At 37.4% G+C, this 19,723-nt stretch overlaps 1 protein-coding gene across 1 annotated transcript in view; it reads right to left on the reverse strand.

The window, feature by feature from the left end:
• Nucleotides 1-2,203: 2,203 nt before the first annotated feature.
• LOC149819767 (putative LRR receptor-like serine/threonine-protein kinase At1g53430) overlaps nt 2,204-19,723 on the reverse strand; it is a 29,876-nt gene continuing 12,356 nt past the window's right edge. Inside the window, 22 exon segments of the mRNA XM_089983249.1 lie at nt 2,204-2,762; nt 3,925-4,075; nt 9,515-9,582; nt 9,584-9,753; nt 9,879-10,089; nt 10,703-10,821; nt 11,179-11,316; nt 11,700-11,895; nt 11,973-12,343; nt 12,464-12,513; nt 12,667-12,705; nt 12,798-12,857; nt 13,466-13,531; nt 13,643-13,714; nt 16,183-16,254; nt 16,340-16,370; nt 16,373-16,410; nt 16,704-16,775; nt 17,090-17,161; nt 17,253-17,324; nt 17,641-17,712; nt 19,052-19,123. Coding sequence (XP_089839375.1) covers nt 2,364-2,762; nt 3,925-4,075; nt 9,515-9,582; nt 9,584-9,753; nt 9,879-10,089; nt 10,703-10,821; nt 11,179-11,316; nt 11,700-11,895; nt 11,973-12,343; nt 12,464-12,513; nt 12,667-12,705; nt 12,798-12,857; nt 13,466-13,531; nt 13,643-13,714; nt 16,183-16,254; nt 16,340-16,370; nt 16,373-16,410; nt 16,704-16,775; nt 17,090-17,161; nt 17,253-17,324; nt 17,641-17,712; nt 19,052-19,123 — 2,611 coding nt within the window. The 3' untranslated portion in view covers nt 2,204-2,363.

The following is a 19,723-nucleotide window of genomic DNA, read 5'->3' on the forward strand; positions in this document are numbered from 1 at the left end:
TTGTGATTATTGAAGAACCATCCACCTTGATGCCCACGACCTCATCCTCTAAATTGTCCTCCTTGCTGAAAATTTTTGCCGCATCCTCAACCAAAGTTATTGAAATTACTATTTGATCGTTGATTGAAATTTGCTTCCGGCTTCAAAATGTTGTGGAGTCTGATAACCGTGCTTCCTCTAATAAGAGCAAGCTATGAAGCTGGTTTATTGAGACGGGATATGATCGGGTAGACATAGAGACTCTAAAGGCTGCATACTCGGCATGAAGAGCCCATAAAATAAATAACACAAGATCTTCATCTAGGATAGGTTTGCTTGCCATGACTAGAAATGGCAGTAGACCAGGGGGAATCAATCAAAAACCCATGCAGGGATGGAGGAGGGGATGGACTTACTCTTGCCCTCGACCGTCCCATCCCAGATCTCTATTAAGAAATTTACTATTATACCATTATACATATTATAAAATCCTATATATAAAACCCTAACATAAAACCCTTTCTCGAATCTTTCATCTCTCCTTTCTCTAACAAGTTGTGCGAGCTCCAATTTCTCTCCTCTCCTTTTTGTCTCCTCTAATGGGAAGGGAGTGTAGGTCCAAAGTCCTCCCGCCATGGGGATGGAGGCGAGGATTAGGAAAATGATGACCCGCCCTGCCTCACCTCATTTGGAAGGATAGAGGACATGAAACAGGGAATGGACCAGGGATGGAGGTTAAAATCCAAACTTGTGCAGGGATGGAGGTGGAGATGGAGGGAAAAATTTTGAGGCGGGGATGGAGGTAAAATTTTTGGGATGGGTCAGAGATGGAGACCTTGTCCTTCGCACCTGCCCCGGTCCACTGCCATCCCTAGCCATGACCAGTTGATGGGTTATAGATTTGGCCTTTTGAAATAATTCATAAATACTTTTCTCTCCCTTTTTTAGAGTATGCAATTGATCTTTTAACTGCAATACTCGTAGAGTGAGCAACATACGTCTCTCTCATTGCTTGCCATACCTCATATGAGTTTTTTAATCCAACGACGTGTGTATGAACATGTTCGGTTAAGGAAGAGATAAGTCAGCTCAAGAGAAGTTGGTTGTGGCGTTGCCACTTTACAAATTCAGGATTGGAGATTTGTTTTTCTCCTTCCATAATAAATTTGAGAAATTTGATTCCTTTTAATGATTCTTAAATCCAATTCTCTTTTGCTTCCTTGACTTTTCTCTCTTGCTTCTTGTCACTTCTCATTTGTTTCCCCCTCACTTCCTATGTTTTTCATATTAGAAAATTACATTTTTTATAATAAGCATGAGTATTGGTTTTATATCGTTTTATATTTGTGTTCACACAATTTCTCATTTGCTTTCGCCCACACTTCAGATTACTTTCGATGTGTTTCCTTTTCATTTCTCATGTACTTGCATAATTGCTTCATAACAGTATCTAGCTTCCTGCTTCATACTACTTTTTGACATTTGATTCCCCACTTCCACTTCACACACGGCTTCCGTTATCCATTTTGTTTCCTGATAACTATGATCTGATATACAAAGTTTTAAGGACAACCCACACGTGTCAAATCATGAAAATCCGTCTAGCAGTACAGAAAGCAGATCTTAAGAACTGTCTATGATGCCAAAAGTGTGTCCAAGATGACACTCCAATATTCTCATGAACTTTGCACCTTTCACAGGATAAGTAAACACACTGTGAATTTCAGTTATGCCTGTTTGAATTTTATACATTTTGGAATTCAGCTGTGCAGTGTGATCCTTTACTTGAATGCCCTCCTCTTTTCAGTGTGATCTTTTAGCTACTTTTGTCATCTGATAAATCTTAAAAAGTATGTCCAGTCAATGCAATTACAGCTCAACTGCCTGGTCTAATTTAAAAAAACCATGCTTTAGCATGAGACAGATTTGATAGCTGCAGTAAAAGTCACATTATATTCAGTTTAAGGGTCTCAGTAAATCATAAAATGTATGTCATGTCATTGCAAATGCAGCTCAACCGACTGATGTTACGTTAAAACCCATGCTTTAGCATGAAACAAATTTGATAGCTGCAGTAAAAGTCACATTATATTCAGTTTAAGTGTCTCAGCTCAGAATCAGACCAGGCAGTCTTACATATTTCAAAAGAAATATGTTGACACGGTTCAGTTAGACTTCATGAATCACGATTTAAGACTAACTCATGGCAGAGAGAGCATCGGCCTTCAAAGAATGAGATAATGCTACGTATTCATTTATTATTCATATGCAACAGTACCTGAAATACTAACCTGGATCACCTTTCTAAACAATAAACAGTTAGGATGATACTAACTCACAATGATGACCTTCTGGTGGTTGTGTGGAGCTGACTGTGGTACTTGTTATAAGTTTTGTTCACTGATAGAACTTTCCAATAAAATACTCACTTCCTCTCTAATGGGAATTGACAGTGATGAGTCTATCCATGGTCCATATCCACTTCCATGGGATTTAATGGATGACTCACTCTGAGTTATGCTGTGTTCGGAGAGAGTATTTGACCTCTGAGAACTGATGAAAACGCTGCTCAATCTTCTACCCATAGTTGAAGCTTTCTGAACAGTGATTCGTCCTTGGAGCATATCCACGATTGAAGACATTGCAGGCCTAACAGTGGGAGATTGGTTGGTGCAAAGAAGAGCAATGCTAAGGATTCTCAATGCCTCTTCCTCTGAGAAGTCTGACCCCAATCTTGGGTCTACCAGTTCAATGAGGCACCCCTTCTCTTGTAGAATATAAGCCTGGAGTATCATGAAGCAGCCGTTACTCTGACTATTCTTGCTTGGAGATTCAAAATTCACATTGAGAATTATTCTTATTCATCAATACAGTCATGGGATTTCTTAAACATAAATAAAAAATGTCACTTTTATTGAAATATTTGATTTTTTTCAGGTTGGGATTAAAGGGGATGACTGACTAACCAGGACATAACATAATATTAATAGCTTTCAGCTAGAAAGAAATAACTACTCAATTTTGGTAACCCACCTAACAAGCTGAGCAGTTGCTTGTCCTGGTAGATGGTATTTTGAAAGCATCAAGAAGGGAAAATAGCACTTTGACAACTTTCAAGAAGAAATGATTATTCAACTTGAACTTTTAATATTTTACTACTAGCCAGAATATATCTAAATTTATGCCAGCCAAACTGTAGGAATTTAAACATTTCTTGGATCTCAAATTCTGTCTTCATAGTTAACCAATACGTCAATTACTTATACCATGATATCTAGAGTGGAAAGTTTGAGAAAACTAATTCCTTTCTAGGTCTTCTATTTTAAGAACTCAGATTGACTACTGATGCAAAGAAGGAACTATAAAGAATGCAATCTAAGATGGCCATAGAACCTCATCAAAGTAAATAAAAGAAAATAAGTGAAAAGAAAAAGAAGGCACAGGCCTTCTTCTGGTTGAGGTATCAGGCATTGTTAATCATGTTTCCTTGCTTATGTGAATGTAGCAATGTAGTTAGGTGTAGCATTAAAAGATCAACTGAAAGTCTAGGACACAAATCACACCGGGGCAATCTCGAATTGCCTAACAGATTCAGGTACTTTCAGTTCAACTAAACATAGCCCAAATTATTCCATGGAACTAAATGTATGACAAATTATCTGCATCAATCACTCATGGATATATTCTAAGATGAGTGTCATAAGAGTGTATGGCTTAGTGATGCAAGATGCAACCGTGTCCAAAGGCTATCAAACTGCACCATGCAATATGCACTATGTTTTTCAGTGAAATCCTAAAAAAAATGAAGCAAAGAATGATGCTGGGACTGATGGGGCTTTAGCAATCAGTTACAAAATGGTGGTCACAAAAAAAAAGGATTTCTATATTATTCATTATCAAGAATTTTAAAATATCTTCATAATTATGAAATAAGTTAGAAGATACCCAGTCCAAAAGGAACAAAAGATCCTCCTTTGGCATGGAACGTGCATTGCTTTGACCACTCACAATCTCCAATGCCACCACTCCAAAGCTGTAAACATCAGCCTTGTTTGTTAAGTATCCCCGTGTAGCATACTCAGGAGCCATATATCCTCTGTCAGTGATCATTTTAAATAGAGATTATCAATTTAAAAGACAACAAAGTCACTCCTCTCTCTCAAGCATGCATACACAAGATTTATTATTTTTTCCCCATCTAGATTCTAGATGAGTGTAAACATAAAAAGGAAAATTTGTGTGTGTGTTGAAATGAAATAGGGATCTTCGAAACACGAGCTTAGATTCTCAAGGGAAAGTGTCAAGAATGAGACTAAAGCATAACCCTTAAAAAGGGTATAACTGAAAATAAAATAAAAATAAAAAGGTATTCTTTATTGATATGAAAAACAGATTGCTTAGGAAGCATTGGAATTAAAATACAAGAGGGACTGCACCCCTTTATATACACAGCTGAAAGAGGACTTAATAGAGCTGTTGGACTGTGTCCAACAGTTCTATTGCTAGTCAAGTCTGGACAGGACTTGACTAGCAACTGTCATTCTAGTTCAAAGTTCAAACTAAACTAGATGACATAAAGACAAAATAAAAATAAAGAAAAAAACTTACAGAAAAGAAAGAAATAAAAAATATATTTATATATAATAATATAATATTATTATATATATATGTACAGTTTTACATTTTAACACTCCCTCTCAAACTTACGGTACAATGAGCGAAAGTTTGTCTAAGAGAAAGTGAAATCGGGGAGCAGCGAGAGACTTTGTAAAGAAGTCTGCTAACTGATATTCTGAAGTGACATATGGTAGATCAATTATCCCGTGTAGATATTCCTCTCTGACGTAGTGACAATCCATTTCGATGTGTTTGGTGCGTTCGTGGAATGTTCTGTTACTGACAATGTAGATCGCACTTTTGTTGTCACAGCACATTTGTGAAGCCTTTGTTGCTTCAGCTCCCATGTCAGCAAGCAGTCGTCGAAGCCAAACTACTTTCATGGTCGTGGTTGTTATGGCTCTGTATTCAACTTCGGTGGATGAGAGAGATACCTTCTGCTGCTTTTTACACCTCCACGAGATCAATGATTCCCCTAAAAAAACACAAAAACCAGTGGTTGAGTGTCTGTTATTGGGATCACCTCCCCAATCAGCATCAGTATATGCAATTAAATCAAGAGAAGAGGAGGAAGATAAGAAAAGTCCTCGTGAAAGAGAGGACTGGATATATCTGATAATACGCATGACTGCTCCCATATGAACAGAAGTAGGAGCATGTTGAAATTGACTTGCTGTGTGAACAACATGTGCTATATCTGGTCTGGTAATGGATAGATAGGAAAGTGCCCCGACAAGCTGTCTGTAAGAAGTAGGGTCTGTAAGAAGTTTTCCATCATCAATCTTCATTTTAATATTAACAACTTTTGGAGTGTCGACTTTCTTATCATCAGTAATACCAGACCTGGAAACAATATCAAAAGCAAATTTAGTCTGAGATAATAAATATCCTCTAGGAGAATAAGCAACTTCAATACCTAAAAAATATCTCAACAAGCCTAAATCAGTCATTTCAAAATGAGATTTAAGAAGTGTTTTGATTGTTTCAACTCCCTGTTTATCGCTTCCGGTGATTATCATATCATCCACATAGAGAAGAAGCACAATGATCCATGCATCAGAATTCTTAATAAACAAAGCAATGTCAGTTAAACAAAATTGAAAACTAATATCAATCATAACACGACTAAGCCTATCATACCAAGCTTTTGGTGCTTGTTTAAGTCCATAAAGAGCTTTTTTTAAGCGAAGGACTTTACCCTTAAGAATACTTAGACCAAGAGGGGGTTCCATGTATACTTCTTCAACTAGCTTTCCATTTAAAAAAACATTTTTGACATTCATTTGAAAAATAAACCATTTTTTTATAAAAGTTAAGGCAATTAAGGTTCAGACAGTTGTCATACGAGCCACCGGAGCAAAGGTTTCTTCATAATCAATCCCATATTCTTGAGCATAACCTTTGACTACTAATCGAGCTTTATATCTTTCAAGAGTACCATCACTCTTGGTTTTAATTTTATAAACCCATCGACATCCTATAGTTTTCTTTCCTGGAAGAAGATCTTGAATAGTCCATGTAGAAGCCTTTTCAAGTGCATCTAATTAAGCTTTCATGGCTTCTATCTATTTAATATCAGTTTTTGCTTGAAAATATGTGGATGGTTCTTCATATGAGTGAATTAATGCAATAATTGCCCTATATATGGGTGAGAAGGACTCGTATGATACAAACTTTTCTGGAGGCCTCGAGACTCGGGATGATTGTCTAGTTGGAATGTTAGAATATTTTTCAAGTGCACATGGAGGATTAGACTCTTGTCGCCTGGAATATTGAAAAATAGTATCCCTATGAACTTCTTCATTTTCAACATTATGATTAAGATCAATAATTCTTTGATCATCATCAAAGTTACAGTCAATGTCATATTCATCAGATGTTGATGTTAGATCTAGCAAAAAGGAGTACTCAGTGACGTCTTTTAATTTTTTAAAATCAAAGAAGCTCTCCTTTTCAAGAAAGGAAACATTTCTAGACACATATAGTCTATTATTTTTGAAGTCAAAACATCTATAACCTTTCTGATTTTCAGCATATCCTAAAAAGGTACAGAGAATCGCATGAGGGGAAAGTTTATTATTTTTGTCAGTAAATATGAAACATTTGCACCCAAATATTCTTAGTCTAGAGTAGTCTGGAGAAATGTTCATAAGTTTTTCAATGGGAGTGATATTTTGTAACGAAGAAGATGGCATCCTATTAATGAAATAGGTGGCAGTTAAGGTAGCTTCTGCCCAAAAGTCTTTCGGGACTTGATTTGCTATTAATAAAGTCCTAGTGGTTTCTATAATATGACGATGTTTTCGTTCTGCCAATCCATTTTGTTGAGGTGTATAAGGACAAGATTTTTGATGTGTGATGCCATGCAATTTAAGATAATTTTGAAAATCTGTGGATAAAAACTCTCCCCCTGAATCTGTGCGAAAAATAGTAATATCATTTTGAAACTTGTTTTTAACCATATTATGAAAAGTTTGAAAGTATGAAAATACTTCAGACTTATGTTTGAGAAAGTACATCAACGTATGTCGGGAGAAATCATCAACAAAAATAACATAGTAAACAAATCCTCCTTTAGAAATTACTGGTGCAGGACCCCAAACATCCGAGTGTATTAATTCAAGTGGTCTTGAAGAGAAAAAGGTTCTGTTCTGAAATGATAATCTTTTCATTTTGTCGAGAATACAATCTTTACAATCAAAAGATTCAGAGTTACAAAATTTCCCTAGATTTGGAAAATGTTGGATTTTGGCTATATGTGGGTGACCAAGTCTCTTATGCCACAGTTCCAACTCTATTTTCTGAATATTATAACAAAAAGCTTTCTTCGGCATTTCCAAAAAATCCATGTAATAGAGTCCTCCTTCTCTATGGCCTTCCCCAATCAGCTTGCCTGACTGGCGATCCTGTACCCAACAACCATGAGAAGAAAAATAAATATTACACCCATAATCAGAAATTTGAGATACAGATAAAAGATTTAAATTTAATTTGGGAACATGTCTAATTTGTGAAATAGAAAATTTCTTTGTTTTATAAATTTTTTCAAAATTTTCTATTCCTTCTATTTCAAGAGAAGTCCCATCAGCAGTAAAGACCTTTGACACACTTGTTTTATTTTTAACACATTTGGATAGACTTTGATTATTTGGGGTCTTATGAAAAGATGCACCAGAGTCAAGGAGCTAAGAAATTTTACCTGGATCGGAAAAAGATGAGGCTGCTGCGCCGGTTGAAGCTTCAGATGAGGAAGAGGCACCTTTGATAAGAGGTTAAAGAATCTCCATTAGTTGGGCCAAGGAAACTGGTGCATCCTGATCTTTAGGCTCCGATCCAGCAATTGCGGCTCTTTTTTCTCTCAGCTCCTTAGGTTTGGGACATTGTGGCCTATAGTGTCCCAGTTCATGACAGTGATGGCAAATAACTTTCTTCTTATCATAATTACCATTTTGTCGGTTAAAGTGAGGAGGCCTATATGATCGAACATGATTCCCTGGTCTAGACACGGCTAAAACGGAATCATCTTCAATTTTTGTAGAACCTTTCCAAAGACGATTTTCTTCCATTGTTAACTCTTCAATAGTTTTAACAATAGAAGGAATTTTTCCCTGGTGAAGGAGGGCCAGTTTAGTGGTTTCAAATTCTGGCCTTAATCCAGTGATAAACTGGTAAAAATGTTCAGCATCGAGTTGTTTCTGACGAAGCTCGATGTCTTCGGCACAATGCCACTTTGGTTCTAAAAGGGAAAATTCTTCCCAAAGTTCGGACAACCTATTGTAATATTCACGAATAGTTTTGTCTCCTTGTGTCATCATTCGAACTTTTTCTTGGAGGTTGCACACGTGTGCAATATCTTTAAGGGAATATATATTCTTAAGGTATTCCCATGCCTTATCGGCATGATCAAATTTGGCAAGACTTGGGTATTTTTTAATGTCAACGCTATTGATAAGTCATGACATTATCTTCGCATGAGATATTCTCCATTCTTTCCATTTCTTCTCGTATGAGGCAAGAGCCTTGATTTTCTCTTCTTTCGATAGAGGGACCTCTTTATCTCCCTCCTTTTTAGTAAGAGATAGCTTGGGTTCCGAATCAGAATCATCCACAATCCCCCATAGGCCTTTTCCCCATATATGGTGCTTCATGATTGAATCCCATGTTACATAGTTCGTATCGCTTAGTTTCATAGGCATGATGGTCACTTTATCATTGTCATCCATTGATTACAAGGAGAGAAGAAAAAGGGATAGAAGAGAAACAAGAAGAGAAATGAAAAAGAAAGAAGAAAATACAATACAACAAGAGGTGAAATCTTCCCCAATGAAGTGCTAAAACACTTCTCTTCAAGTGGTGAACGCTTTTGCAAATGGGCACGGAAACCGAGGTAGCTTTTCCTCAAGATCTAGTACTTCCACGACTCTGATACCATGAAATGAAATAGGGATCTTCGAAACACGAGCTTAGATTCTCAAGGGAAAGTGTCAAGAATGACACTAAAGCATAACCCTTAAAAAGGGTATAACTGGAAATAAAATAAAAATAAAAAGGTATTCTTTATTGATATGAAAAACCGATTTCTTAGGAAGCATTGGAATTAAAATACAAGAGGGGCTGCACCCCTTTATATACACAGCTGAAAGAGGACTTAATAGAGCTGTTGGACACAGTCCAACAGCTCTATTGCTAGTCAAGTCTGGACAGGACTTGACTAGCAACTATCATTCTAGTTCAAACTGAACTAGATGACATAAAGACAAAATAAAAATAAAGAAAAAAAGTTACAGAAAAGAAAGAAATAAAAAATATATTTATATATAATGATATAATATTATTATATATATGTACAGTTTTACATTTTAACATGTGTGTGTGTGTGTGTGGGGGGGGGGAGAGAGAGAGAGAGAGAGTGGCTCGCCTGGTCCCAGCTATTTGAGTGCTTATATGTGTATTATCCCCTTCATCAAGCTTTGCTAAACCAAAGTCATGATATTTTAGCATTGAGATCCTTATCAAGAAGAACATTTGTAGCTTTGATGTCTCTGTGGACAACCTTCAGACTAGACTCTTCATGAAGATAGGCTAGACCTTTTGCAATTCCAATGCAGATCCTGCATCTTGTAGGCCAATCCAGTTTCAACCGGTGCTCAGTTGGACCTATAATCACCAAATGGTTCCGTGTTAGCCTTGATTCAGTGAACCACATGATATACCAGAAGAAACATCCACCTTTAATATGCATCCAGATTTATGAATTACTGTTGCAAAGACTAAAATCTTACCAAAGAGAGCACCAGAAAGCGAATTGTTTTCCATGTACTCATATACTAGCATCAATTGTTTGCCTTCTACACAACAACCGAATATCTTCACAAGATTTGGGTGCTGCAAAGCTGATATCATGCCTACCTCATTCAAGAATTCTCGATTCCCTTGTTTTGATTTGGATGAAAGCTGTTTAATTGCAATTATGGTACCATCTGACAAAGTTCCCTACTTTCAAAGAAGAGCATAAAACATAAGAAGGAAGAAAAACAAACAGAAAATTCTTATGACATCCACAAGCTTGACAATGTCAAGTATCTCATACGTAATTAAACTTTGTTTTGAAGGATAATCAAGCTAGAACAAGCCTGTGAAGCTCATGTATCATAACATGTTTTATATTCAATAATTCAAATAATGCTGCCATGGACAACACACCATTTCATCGACAAGCTAAATGCCATCTAAATTTGGGATGGATGGCACACAAGGTAGTTGGGATGGTTATCCCATAGTTACTATTCTCATGTTTATCATGTTAGTTAATCTTGGATGACAATATCATGCTTGACTTCTACGCATTTATTCATTGTTCTTAATAACATAAAGCCTTCATCAAAACACATGGATGAATTGATAGTCATCCATTTATAGGGACTGATGTGCAGCATTCATTTTATATAGGTCACTACTGGACATTTATTTCCCAGAAGAAAAGCTCTTTACAGAAAATAAACTCAAAACTGTAGTGGTGTATAAGATTTGGATAAAGGAGAATCTAATGATGGCAGATCAAATATGATAAAAAAACATATTAAAATTTGACTTTTTAGAAATATACCTTGTAAACAGGTCCAAAACCCCCTTCACCAATCTTGTTTGCAGCATCAAAATTTTTAGTAGCCGCTTTTAGCTGTTTAAGGCTGAAATGCCCTGTTCTCAACTCTAGGTCTTGAAGTTCTAACATGAAAATGTAAAGAGTCAGACAACTTGAAGGATATATAATCTTTAATGGGGACTTGGGTATCTTGTTTAGTTTGTCAAATGATTTTAGTCAATTGAGAGTCAGCGAGTTACTAAGAAATGGTAAAATCTTCCAAGTCACTGTTAACTCAACTTGTCTCAGGGGTGGTTTGATCATGTGCACAGTTAAAACTTCAAAAATAGACATTGTTGCTGACTAAGTAGAAAGTTTTCTGACGGGAATCAAATGAGAAAGTCTGCTGCTAGGTGAGAAGCTCTGAAGGTAATTGATCTACTATTCTTGACAGATCTTTCCCAGTAACATAAAGCTCATTGAAGTCCATGTTTTCATACCTTTATCCAGAGTTTCTATTCCTCCAAGATAGCCCTTCATCCTAAGGATTACTAAAATTAAGAAGATGATGAGACAAGCAGCAATGACTACAGCAATGATGATTCCAGTCTTTGTCTTGTGTTGGTTGATAGGTTCAACTGCAAGACAGAAACAAGATCAAACATCAGAGGAGCATATTCACACAATGGTGGTTTAGACCAGTGAGATGTTTTTTCAACAATATGAACAAGGCAATGGAACTACTTCACTGATGAATTGGCAGAGGATATATAGTGAATTTAGGTGGCTATACCACTCTAATTTTAATGAAACACCAAATACAGTTCAACAAACTACGAGTTCCATGGAACTTGTTTCTGATGGACCAGAGTTCCAGCTAGCGAAAATATAGCATGAGGGGTACTGTGAAGAAAGGTATTTCCGAACGTTTCTCCTTGGCTTAAGAATAAACATTACCCTAGATAACATGTATATCTATCAACACTATAATACAGGAACAGCTTAAGATATAACAACTTACTTGGTGTCACTGAAATAGCTGAAATGAGAGGCCCATAAACACCTCTAGTTGGAAGTGCGATTGTCCCTTTCCCTGCCCAATAAAAACTGATCTCCAAAGTGCTGGATGTCACACTTGCATTGAAACTCCTAATGACTTCCTTACCCGTGCCACCAGCTGCTATTTTAATGTTGAAATTATTCAATACACGTTCATGCTGCATGGGACCACATCAGAACAAATCAATTCTAAACATGAGATGGTACTTCTTTACATTATAGTCTGATCATTCACCTGGATGTATACATCAAATACTCTCTCTCCAAGATTACTAAAAGATGGATCATCAGTGAAAATTATTTCAGCAAAATGCAGTTGGATAGTGTAGTTTCCTTTGTGTAGGCATAGGCCGTAATATGTCAAGGAGATTGGTGAGATACGTGCTGTCTTGTATAGTGTTGGATCACTCGTTAACACTGTGCTTGTGTTGGTCACTAGGTAAGTGGCATTGCGAGCATCCATGAATGACCCAGTACTGGTAAAAGCCCAATTTCCTCCTGTACTAATGTAGTATGTAGATTTCCCCCTCGGTTCCATGTCTGCTTCGTATTTATTTCCATTCATAGTATATTCACCACCTCCACAGTTTATGAATAAGGAAGAGTCTGACAAAAACACATCAGCAGTCGTTCAGTCGCTAACATCCATAAGGAATGTCATCATTAATGTAGCCATTAGACTAAAGCTTCTAACATTTTGTTTAGAATGACCGTTATCATACTTACATTTTGTTGAACCAGAGCATGGGAAATCCTTTCTGAAGCATGTGGGGACTCTTTGAGAAAAAAACACATTACAAGCATTTTATCATGATTCGAATAATCAAATAAAAATAAAATGTGGAAATAATGATGGTCAATTGCTTAAACTGATCTCATCATTTGCATCTAAATATTCTGCACTAAAAGATAGTAAGTAGACAGCTTACGAGTTGTCATCTGTAGAAGAGCAGCTGGATACTAGGTTCCTGAAACAGCAAGCAGCTGAATAATTATCACGTGGCATAAACCAGGTGTTGCTTAAAGATGAGGAATCCAATATTGAGAAAAGAATACTTACACATTTCCATTTCCACAAGATGATGAAGTTGGTCCCATGAAAGTGTTTTGTGATAAATCCCTGCAGAGCATCGAGTTCTTCATCATTGTGCTTTATGATAAAGTGAACTACGAGCAGAAGTATGACTACCAGTCATGGTATGTCATGAGGTTCGAAAACCTTTTTTTTTTTTGTAATAGTTGGCATGTAGCTCCAAATGATGCAGGAGAGCAATCCAACCATCAGATGCAAATGAAACTGGATAAAATCCAAAGTGTTTGAATTGCTCTTCTTAGTGCAATGGAGAAGATCACTGTTGAATCGTACTAAGGTTCTCCCTAGCAAATTTTTGTAGCATTTCCGAAAAACTATGATCAGACATTTTGTGAAACACTGAAGACCTCACATAATCATCTTGCATTTTATGAAAAAAGCAAAATAAATAACAACATGAGTTTCAAGAAGTCGCTTAAAATCCTATGACAGAGGCATGGAGTGAACACCTTTTGATTAGAAGACTTCAGGAGAACATAGGAAAGATTTAATGAGGACGAACTGTAGAGAAATATGTAGAGAACATTGCAACTCAACATTTTACTCATGCATGTTTTAAGGTGTGCCTCATGCAAAATCAGCACAAATGTTATTAATAAGGGAAAGTTTATTTAAGAGGAATTAAGGATCGGTACATGCTGTTATTGCTATGAAGGATCCAGCCAGGTATTGTTCCAGTCAGCTTGTTGTTACGAAGGAACCTACATCGGAAACAACATATTATTTCCATGGTAGAAAGAAAAATAATGATAGTGCCAAAATGAAAAAGGTGGCATGAAACCAACTCTTCACGTATGAGTGAATCAACTCACATTGCTCCTAGGAATGGCAAAGATGACAAAGATAGAGGGACTTGTCCTGTTAAGTTGTTGAATGAAAGGTCCCTGCAAATTGCACAAGGAATGTTACAACTAAAAACCATAAATTTCAACAAGAATATCGTAAGGTCATGTTGATACAAATATATTTTTCGGTAACCCGACATGCTCCATAATACGAATATATTTTTTGGTAAAAGATCTTGATTGACCGATTCATGTAATCACCAAAGTGATCTGAGTCATGCTGATTGAGAATTCTTTGGACCGTATTAAGATTCGTTATTATGATTGTATGTAAATTTATGAAACATCGATTCTACCCAAAGGTAGGTCGTTGTGTTCCAAATTCACACAGGGTGTTATAGTAGATGTGTTTTCCAGCCCATGAAGCATGTTCGTACCCAAATGTACACTGTTGAATTGCCTCATGGTTACATGATCTGCTAGTTTCACCAACTGAAGTCAATTCCTTGAGAATTGAAGAGACAAAGCAACTATCAGTATTGTCGTTTCCACCAAAGTGGAACGATAATTACTCAACTATACTTGTCTCAGAAAAGGTGAATAATAAGGGGTCTCATATTTACTTTTTCAATATGAATCTCGTATAGAGCGATTCATCTCCTACTCATATGGAGAATAGAACAACCGTTTTGAAGGTTGTCTATGAGAAGTGGGAGCGCTCAAAATGATGTCCATGAGAAGTGGGAGTATTCGAATAATCTTAGCCTGTTACTTTTGCAATCTTGAGTGACTCAGAATATTCGAGGTGTTGTCTCTCACTGCAGGACATTGAAGGAATTTCTGAAATCCATTGGGACAGAAATTATTGATTTTATACGAGGTTTTATCTCAGGCCATTTGGATAAGAAACTTTATTATAAGTCTTGGTATTGTGGACTCTATTGAGAGACCACTAAAGATCTTTTGTGATAATGAAGTAGTCATCTCCTTTTCAAATAACAACAAGAGCTCAATCTCGTGTCGACACATAGAGTTAAAATACTTTATTGTTAATGAAAGGACTGAGAATGATCTGGTATGTATTGATACAATTAAGATGAAGGAAATGACTCTGGATCCTCTTACTAAAGGGCTAGCACTGGGATTGTATTCCCAACATGTAAAGGGGATGAGTCCTTTTGATTCCTTATTATATATGACAATACATTATGTGATCACATTTGATTCTCTATGACTTTTGTAAATTGTTAATTTTGCATAAAGAATCTCTCATATGGGTTAGAGAGAATAGCAGAATAACAATATTAAAGGACCAAAAAGAAGAATAGGTAAGAGACCAACCTATTCATAAAGGTAATTTTAACATGCTTAAGCACTGAAGGTGAATTATAGTGTATTACATGGGAATATGACATTTCATAAAAGAGTGTTCATCTCCATGACTCATATGATTCATCCTTGTGATAAAGGGTAGCATGTGAACCCACATGAAGAATTAAATCGAGATAACGGTAAAAACCTCGATTTAATACACTTTTGGTGTCAATGGGTCAAGTGGGAGAATGTTGGACATAACGGATTTGGGTCCAACCCATTTGAGTGACCCGGTTTGACACCATTAGTGAACCACATAATGGGGAGATAGTGGGTGGGAGTTACTACGTAACTGCCTTTTTTCCCATTATATAAGGGGGTTGGCTACTACGAAGATGATGAGAGATTCATAGCTTTTATCCTGCCCAAATTCCATATCCTGATAACGTGGTATAGGGTCCTGCTCACCGTCGACCTAAGGCCTGGGCTCATTGTGGGCGTCGATGGGCTCATTGTGGGCATAGGCGGAGCTGGGGGGGGGGGGGCAGGACTGGGCTGTAGCCCAGTCCTGCATCCCGAAACATTTAATTTTTTTTTTTTTAAAAGCCCAGTCCTGATTCCATATGAAATAGATTTTTATCCATTTTTTTAGCCCAGCCCTGACTGCAGCAAATAGTTTGATTTGTCCATATGAAATAGATTTTTATTAATAATTGTAGCCATTTTTTATTTTATCTAAAAAAAAAAAAAAAAAATCGGGGGCGCTGCCCCCGAACTCCCAACTACCAAACTAGTTTTTTTTTTCCTACACCCCTGTTTGCCCCCCCCCCTCACATGAATCCTAGCTACGCCACTGATTGTGGGCGTCGACCGGCTGAGGAGAATGCCGAATACCCTGCACGCGCTCGATAGCAAATACAGGTACGCTTTCTGTGTTTGTTTTACAAAAAACGCCAAAAATAAGGTCATATTTCACATGCACTGGTCAGATGGTCAGCATCAATAGAACAATGAAATAAAACAAGTGGCTCATTTTTTCATTTTATTTATGATTCTATTCTGATGCATTAACATTATTACAAAGTTCAAGTAAGCAAGCCACAATCAAACATTTTATTTCTAATTGTGGGTAAGTTGTTTTGAATTAGTAGTTGATCCTATCAAAGAAGCTGAAGATAAGATCTTGACTTTCTTAAAAAAGCAGAAGCCACGATCAGCAATTGGATTTATCCTACAAATCACAAGCAACTCACAGAGTTTTTAAATTTTTCATGCTCCCAATATATGATGGAATTTCTCCTGAGATTGAGCAATTTCTCAGTGTCCTGCAGCATCCAATCCATTTAAATAATGGTGAGAGTTACAAAACAGATTGGTCATGCAAAAGAGAAGTGTTCAGTAGATTCTCACAGCTCTTCCAAAAATTTCAGGTTCTGTAGGGGGGGAAACTAGAGCCAGGTCCACTTAGATCAGTAATTCTCCTGCAAATTGCACAAGAATGGATGGATTAACAATTTAACATGCATTCTATCCGCTAAAGATAAAAAATGAGGTCTGGATGGGAAAATAAACTGGACCAGGGAACACCCATAGGCCCAGTGAGTCTACGCAAGAATCAGTGGACCTGACTCCTTCAAGCCTCGGTCAGTCTACATGAATCCAGAGTACTTGGTTTCATGAAAAAACTCAGTCAAAATGTTCCAGTTATGATACAAAGTAGCAAGTTAAAACATTAACTGACGCATTGAGAACATATCAGGGAAGTTGCACTTACAGGGAGATCAAACTCTCCAATGCAGATATGCTAGAAGGTATGGGGCCTTCCATAGACGTGCCAATTATCATCCTGAAGTAAGTTTAACAAGGCAAATCTGATTATTATATTTACTCCATAGATGCAGTAATGCATTTATAGTCTCCACCAAGAGGGGAGGAAAAAAGCAAAAGAAGAAAATTTGAAAAAAAAAAAACAAATAGCCAAGAAGTGAAGCGGAACAGCCTCAGGCCTCAGAAATTCTATTCACAAACCCAACTTGGCATGAACGAGCATTCCACATGGTCCAAGCCTAAGACCAATTGGATGGGATGCGACAATTCACTGTATGTTGAGCCGAGTCTCATGTTTTCAATCCACATTGGCTTTGAAAAATGTGTACTTACATGTGCTGAAGCTGAGCCAAGTTCTGAAAGATATCGGGTATCTTCCCAGTGAAGTTGCTCCCATTGATCCAGCTACATGTACAAAGAATGATTAATAGTTTGCAATATGCAGAATTGCAGATAACCTGAAAAACAAGGTTTCAGAAATCTCCTGCAAACTTACAACTCTGTAATGTTTGTCAATTTGGCTAATGTAGAGGGCAACTCTCCTGTGAACTTATTTGAATTTAGGAACCTGCATGAGTAACCCTGAATTGGCAAACCAAATGTGGCTAACTAAAATCAAAATTTAGCAAATAGGTATATAATTCTTGTCTTGAAATCCAGTTTAGGCAGTTTCATTTTTGCAGACTAACTTGGGAAAATTATTTTCCTTCCATAATCCACTGCTTCCCTCCAAGATGAATTAGGGGCAGAGGGGAGTCCAACTTGCATCTTCATGATGGACACGGTGCTTGACAAGCCCCATGTTGAATACTTGTGGATTAGAACTTTATCTATGAAGTAAATAGGAATTCAGAAAGCAAGTAAAAAAGATTAATATGACATACAATCGCTTTATTCTGGTTAAGTTGCCCAGCTCTGGAGGAAGTGCTCCCTCAAGCTGGTTTGCTTCTAAGGTCCTGTATTTTTAACATAGACGAAAAAAAAAAGTCATGTTTAAAGGTGGATCAGAGAACGTGCATTCACTGGAAACCATGGTCCCATAAAAGAAAAGAAAAAAAAAAACAACATTCTTGGTTTCATTTAATTGCGGACAATCTTTAGATGCATTATTGCCATCATATTTATTCAATGCAACTCAAGTAGTGGGAATTACTAGAATGCATTTTTTCTGAATAGAAGCATTTCGTGAAAAGGACAGATATTTTAGCAGCCTATTTCAAGAATATCATGGTATTTTTAAAATAACGTGACGATGAAGGCGCCATGACTCAGGCATAATGTTTACGTTTTCACTAACTAAATATTGAGAACACGTCTTTTCACATGTTCTCGTATTTTTGTTATTTGTTTCCTTAATGTAATTAATTTATTTTTATTCAATTAAAGCGTGAGAAACAAGATTTTCAATTTCTTGCTAAGAATTCAGATCAATGGACATCCTAAATTTATAATAGCCTATCACCACAAGCAAAACCTTCTGTCAGCAAGTCTAGGGCTGTCAAGGGATCGGGTTTGTAGCAGGTACCCCATACTTGAGTATGAGCAGAAAAGTGCTAACCTGAACCTGACCCTAGAAATATAAGTGTGCTGGGTTTGGGTTATAATTTTTGGTGGGTACCTGATCCAACGAAGCTTTTTGTAGGGTACCCAACCAACCCGTCTTCTATGTATTTTAAGTAAATTAATCTTATAAAATCATACGGATCCGAGTTTGAGATTTCATTTTTATGACTTGATAAGACCCAAACCAGACACTTTGTTATTTTGGCAGGTTTGGGTATACCTGATGGGCCGGGTACCCAGCAAGCCATTCTACTGTTATGTTATCTTTTTTTTTTCCAAGGCAAGCTGGGGTTAGAGATTTCATTTTTATGACTTGATAAGACCCAAACCAGACACTTTGTTATTTTGGCAGGTTTGGGTATACCTGATGGGCCGGGTACCCAGCAAGCCATTCTACTGTTATGTTATCTTTTTTTTTTCCAAGGCAAGCTGGGGTTAGAGATTTCATTTTTATGACTTGATAAGACCCAAACCAGACACTTTGTTATTTTGGCAGGTTTGGGTATACCTGATGGGCCGGGTACCCAGGAAGCCATTCTACTGTTATGTTATCTTTTTTTTTTCCAAGGCAAGCTGGGGTTAGAAAGACCCCACCAGTTATTATTCAACGTACCACTGGGTTTCGAACCTGCAACGTCCCACCACAAGGAGACGTGCACTGACAGCTCCTACCAACCACACCGAGCATCATCTTTGGCAGAAAGCCAATCAGCCAGAAATTTTGATACTTACAGCACTTCAAGGGTGGAGATATTCCCAAGCTCCTTCGGGATCCATCCAGACAGGCGATTCCCCATAAGCGACCTAAAATAGATGAGTATGTGAGTTGAACAATGCAATCCACAAAATTGGTAAGTGTAATCTTGCATAAAGTGGCGCGAACATTTCCCCAATACGGGTTTTAATTACCTCCAGGATCAGTTACAATCACATTGCACAAATGCAATGTGCCGCTGCACCTGGTCACCCTCCATCTTTTGTTGGTGATCAGGCGCAGCTGCACATTGCATTTGTGCAATGTGATTACACCTGATCCCAACACGTGTTGGGTTTGAGCAGCTCACGGCTTGGCTCGGTTTGGCGTGTGTGAAGCTCATTTCGGCTCATCAAATGGGCATGGCAAGGTCAGTTACCAGCAACTGGTGTAGTAGCCTCAAGGAGTTTGGTGTAGTGGAAGGGGCCTTGGCCACTAGACGCGTGGTCATGGTTCCATTCACATGAGTGTGAAACCCCTTGCATTAATTAAGAGGACAAAGGGATAAAAATGTCAAGAGGTGAGCCCTTGCTCAGTCACAGTTGGGCGACTCCCTTGGGGCAAGAGGTGTGCCACGGGTTTACACCATTAGGAAAGCAATCCTAAGTACAGCATGACTAGGTCTTTGATACCGAAGGTGGTTTCTCCGT

Source organism: Nuphar pumila, chromosome 12 (assembly GCF_984573655.1).
Source record: "Nuphar pumila chromosome 12, dmNupPumi1.hap1.1, whole genome shotgun sequence".
Taxonomy (NCBI): domain Eukaryota; kingdom Viridiplantae; phylum Streptophyta; class Magnoliopsida; order Nymphaeales; family Nymphaeaceae; genus Nuphar; species Nuphar pumila.